Source organism: Aplysia californica, unplaced genomic scaffold (assembly GCF_000002075.1).
Source record: "Aplysia californica isolate F4 #8 unplaced genomic scaffold, AplCal3.0 scaffold00292, whole genome shotgun sequence".
Classification (NCBI taxonomy): domain Eukaryota; kingdom Metazoa; phylum Mollusca; class Gastropoda; order Aplysiida; family Aplysiidae; genus Aplysia; species Aplysia californica.
In genome coordinates this window covers 917,665-921,397 of record NW_004797562.1, presented here as the reverse complement: position 1 = coordinate 921,397, position 3,733 = coordinate 917,665, and the positions used below count along the sequence as shown (strand labels likewise).

Below are 3,733 nucleotides of genomic sequence, written 5' to 3'. Positions count from 1 at the left end.
TTTATATATATATATATATATATATATATATATATATATATATATATATATATATATATATATATATATATATATATATATATATATATATATGGGATTTGCAGGCTGGGAAAGAAAGTTTTTAGTTATAAGTAGTATTGTAAACTATGCCTAAGCTATCAATTAAAAAAAAAAAAAATTTAATGCGTCTTTTTTCCCTTCATCTTGTTTTATGTTGCATGTAATGAAAATTTCACGCCGCCCCCTTAGCGCCCACCAGAGCCCCCCAATCGCCCAATTTCGCCACAGCGCCCCCCAAACTCTCGCCACCGCCCCCCTTGGGGCGGTAGCGCCCCCCTAGGGGCGGTAGCGCACACTTTGAAAACCACTATGTTATTCCATGTCTTCCAACTTTTCTGTACATCAATATTGGTGACTCTTCTCCAGGTTCCTCCAGGTCTTCCCCTTGACCTTTTACCCTGTGGATTCTATCCAACACTTTTCTTGTTATACAGCTGCCTGACTTCCTGAGAGTATGTCCAATCCATCTTCAACGCCCAGCCTTTCCACCTCATCTCTAACAGTCATTCTGCCTGTATTGGTTGTTTTAGTTCTTCGCCAGGTTACTATGTCCTGTTCCTATCTTCTATTAGCTCTACGCCTTCCTCTCTTGCTTTTCTTCCTTTGTGGCGTCAAAGGCTTAGTGGTTAAGCTCTCAGACACGCAACCGTAAGGTCGTTGGTTCGAATCGCCTCAGGGGCTCGGCGTTGTGTGCTTGGGAAAGGCCCTTTCATGAATTTCTCTTACTTCACCCAGGTGGGTAGGGGTACCCAGCTGTAGACAGTGAAAGATCTGGTCAGTTTATTAGTGTTTGAGTGAGTGCTTAATCAGCTGCTTGCACTGTATGTTTCTCGGGAAGCAGAGTGTTCTATGGTCTTCTGGGGTAATTATAATGGTGTGTAAAGCGCATGGAGCTTGCTGTCGACCGTGGATATGCGCTATACAAATGCTATTTATTATTATCATTGATAGTATTTATTATTATTATTATTATTATTATTATTATTATTATTATTATTATTAATGTTTTTGGAGTGAATCATGGCGTTTGATATGCCCAGAGCCGTACCTGGCCCAAACCCAAAGATGGGTACAACAAACTGACTGCGAACCTTGTTTTTTTTTAGAAAGAGTTTAAGGCACTCACAACACAAATAGATCTAGGCCATGTAAGGGCTTAAAAGTGGAGGTGTTGTTACTAGAAAGTGACATGTAAAGAAAAGAAGACAGAGAGATAAGGATGGTATTGGGTGTAAAGAAGGTATAGAGATATGGACGATAAATTAGTATGTCTAATAGGAAAGAAGGAGCAAACCACACCAGAGCACCCGCCAACCGCCCACAACCTTACCTCTGTCAGAGCATTCCACAGGTCGTCATGGAAAGCGTTGCTATAGGCTAGGTTAGTCAGGTAGCGCTGGAGAAATGTACATCAACATTTAATTTACAAATTAAAGTAAATTCTTTTATTTTTAGCTCCACCCCCCGCCCCCCCATTTTTCCGATATTCCCTACTCAATTTGAGACTGATACTCTCTTTCCTCCCCCTCCCCCTCCCCCTTTCCACTCCCCCACCTTTCAAATATTCCATACTCAAACAGAGACGGGAATCAGTAGGGTTTATAATGTCAGACATGCATACATAAATACATAATTATAAATACATACATATATACATAAATACATTTAAAAAATACATACATAAATACACGATATCACACCAATCTAAAAAAATTCCCAAACATGCAATTGCTGTTCTCCACTGAGCAGCGCCCTGCTTTTTTGAGCAGGGGTTATTGTGTCTTTCTCAAGGACACACCTCAGTGACAAAACACCCATACCGACCCTTGCTTGGCATTATTTTTGAGTCTAAACTCACAATTTATTTAGTCAGTGGAGACCCCATATTCTTATGAACGGTTTTTAGATTTTAATTAGGCCTATAGCTTGCTCACTTTCGTCAAACTGCGGTTGATATAATGAAATCAGTGTTCTCTTCTCAGGTCTGTTTGTTTGTTTGTTTAGTATAGGGTTTTACGGCGCTCGCAACTGCATAAGGTCATATGAGCGCGCGGGACACACCTAATCCTTTTTCGTTGGTAGGAAATTTTGAATTTTGCCCGGGTGGCGGCCGAAGCCTACTCTTATCGATTTTAGACCACCAAGGGATCTTTAACGTGCGCAACTTGCACACGGGCCCTCCGAGATTTTTCGCCCTTGTCCGAGAAGGCTAGGTGTAGATCTTTCCTACCAGAAGATCAGGGGTGTGGCAGAAAGACAGCAGTTAGGAGGAGCCAAGGAGTAGCAGTAGAAAGGCTGCAGAAAGAGTCAGGAGCCCAGAGGAGGGGGCAAAGGAGGTGAGGGGGTGGGGGCAGAAAGTGGAGATGAAAGCAGACAACAGAACATTGTTAGAGATCAGGAAAGGATGTGAAAGGAGACCATTTTAGAGAAGAAAATTTTTTGGTCGCTACCCGGAATCGAACCCGGGACCTTTGAATGAGAGGCCAACACCTTAACCTCTAGGCCACGAGAGCCCCCCTTCTCAGGTCTTTACGTACGTGTCTTAAATTACCAATATTATTATGTAGAAGCACATTAATGAAGGTCGCTGTAAATTAAATTCCGACTCGCTTTGTTTGGTGTTAGCTTAAGATATTCTTTTTGTTTGGTCGCTGGTCTGCAGAAGTGGCATGCACAGTTCCGAGGGCATTGGTAAATATAAAAGAGCTAGACTATTTTAAACTAATTTAACGCTGACAGACGAAAGTAAACAAGCTATAAACAAATAGGTAGGTGCTTTAATGCCCCCCCCCCCCCAATCAACACAATGTAGATCATTTAGGAGATGGGCTTCCGACCCTGCCTGTCAGGGACTACCCGGGCTGAGAGGGATTCAACATCCTAGAAGAAAGACTCAAATACTCGATAAGAATTATCCCCTCTCGGGAATCGAACTTGGGTCTCCTGTTTACGACGGCAAAGCGCCTCACCGCTACACCACAGACGCCGGTAAAACAGTTAGGTATGTATGTGTGTGTGTGGGGGGGGGGGGGGTACAGTATAAATTGTGAAGAATGGCCACTCGTTGCCACTTACCTTCAGTCCCAGACGGAAAGTTTCAAATCCCAGGAAGTGACGCATCATGCGAATAATGGAGCCACCCTAAAATATATCAAAAGGCAAGTTTCATTACGACAGCTATGTTAACAACTATATCAGAAGGATCGGCGTCTAGAAAACAACAACAACAACAACAACGGAAAAAATAACAGCAACAACAGCAGCCACCACCACCACCACCACCTAAAACAACAACAACAATAACAACAACAACAGCAGCAACAACACAGTCACCTTAGAGTAGGAGATATCATCAAAAATCTCGTTGATCTCGTCCGGATGGTAGACGGGTACATAGACAGGGTGGGAAGAGACAAGGCCGTCAAACGAAAACGCCCCCTGTAACTCTCTCTGCACGAACACCTCAAACTGGAATGATAATGATAATAGTGATAATAGTGATAATAGTGATTATAGTGATGATAGTGATAATAGTGACAATAGTGATAATAATAACAATAACAAGAATAATAAACATGATAATTGCAATAATTATGATATTAAGAAGAGGAAGAAGAAGAAGAAGAAGAAAAAGAAGTAGTAGAAGAAGAAGAAGAAGAAGAAGAAGAAGAAG

The 3,733-nt window shown here is 41.8% G+C and overlaps 1 protein-coding gene across 1 annotated transcript in view; it reads right to left on the bottom strand.

Annotated features, from left to right (window-relative positions):
- LOC101856583 (aminopeptidase N) overlaps nucleotides 1–3,733 on the bottom strand; it is a gene marked incomplete at its 3' end in the record, with an annotated part of 43,582 nt that overhangs the window by 16,170 nt on the left and 23,679 nt on the right. Inside the window, 3 exon segments of the mRNA XM_013084428.2 lie at nucleotides 1,391–1,456; nucleotides 3,136–3,201; nucleotides 3,394–3,528. Of these exon segments, the coding sequence (XP_012939882.1) occupies nucleotides 1,391–1,456; nucleotides 3,136–3,201; nucleotides 3,394–3,528 (267 nt within the window).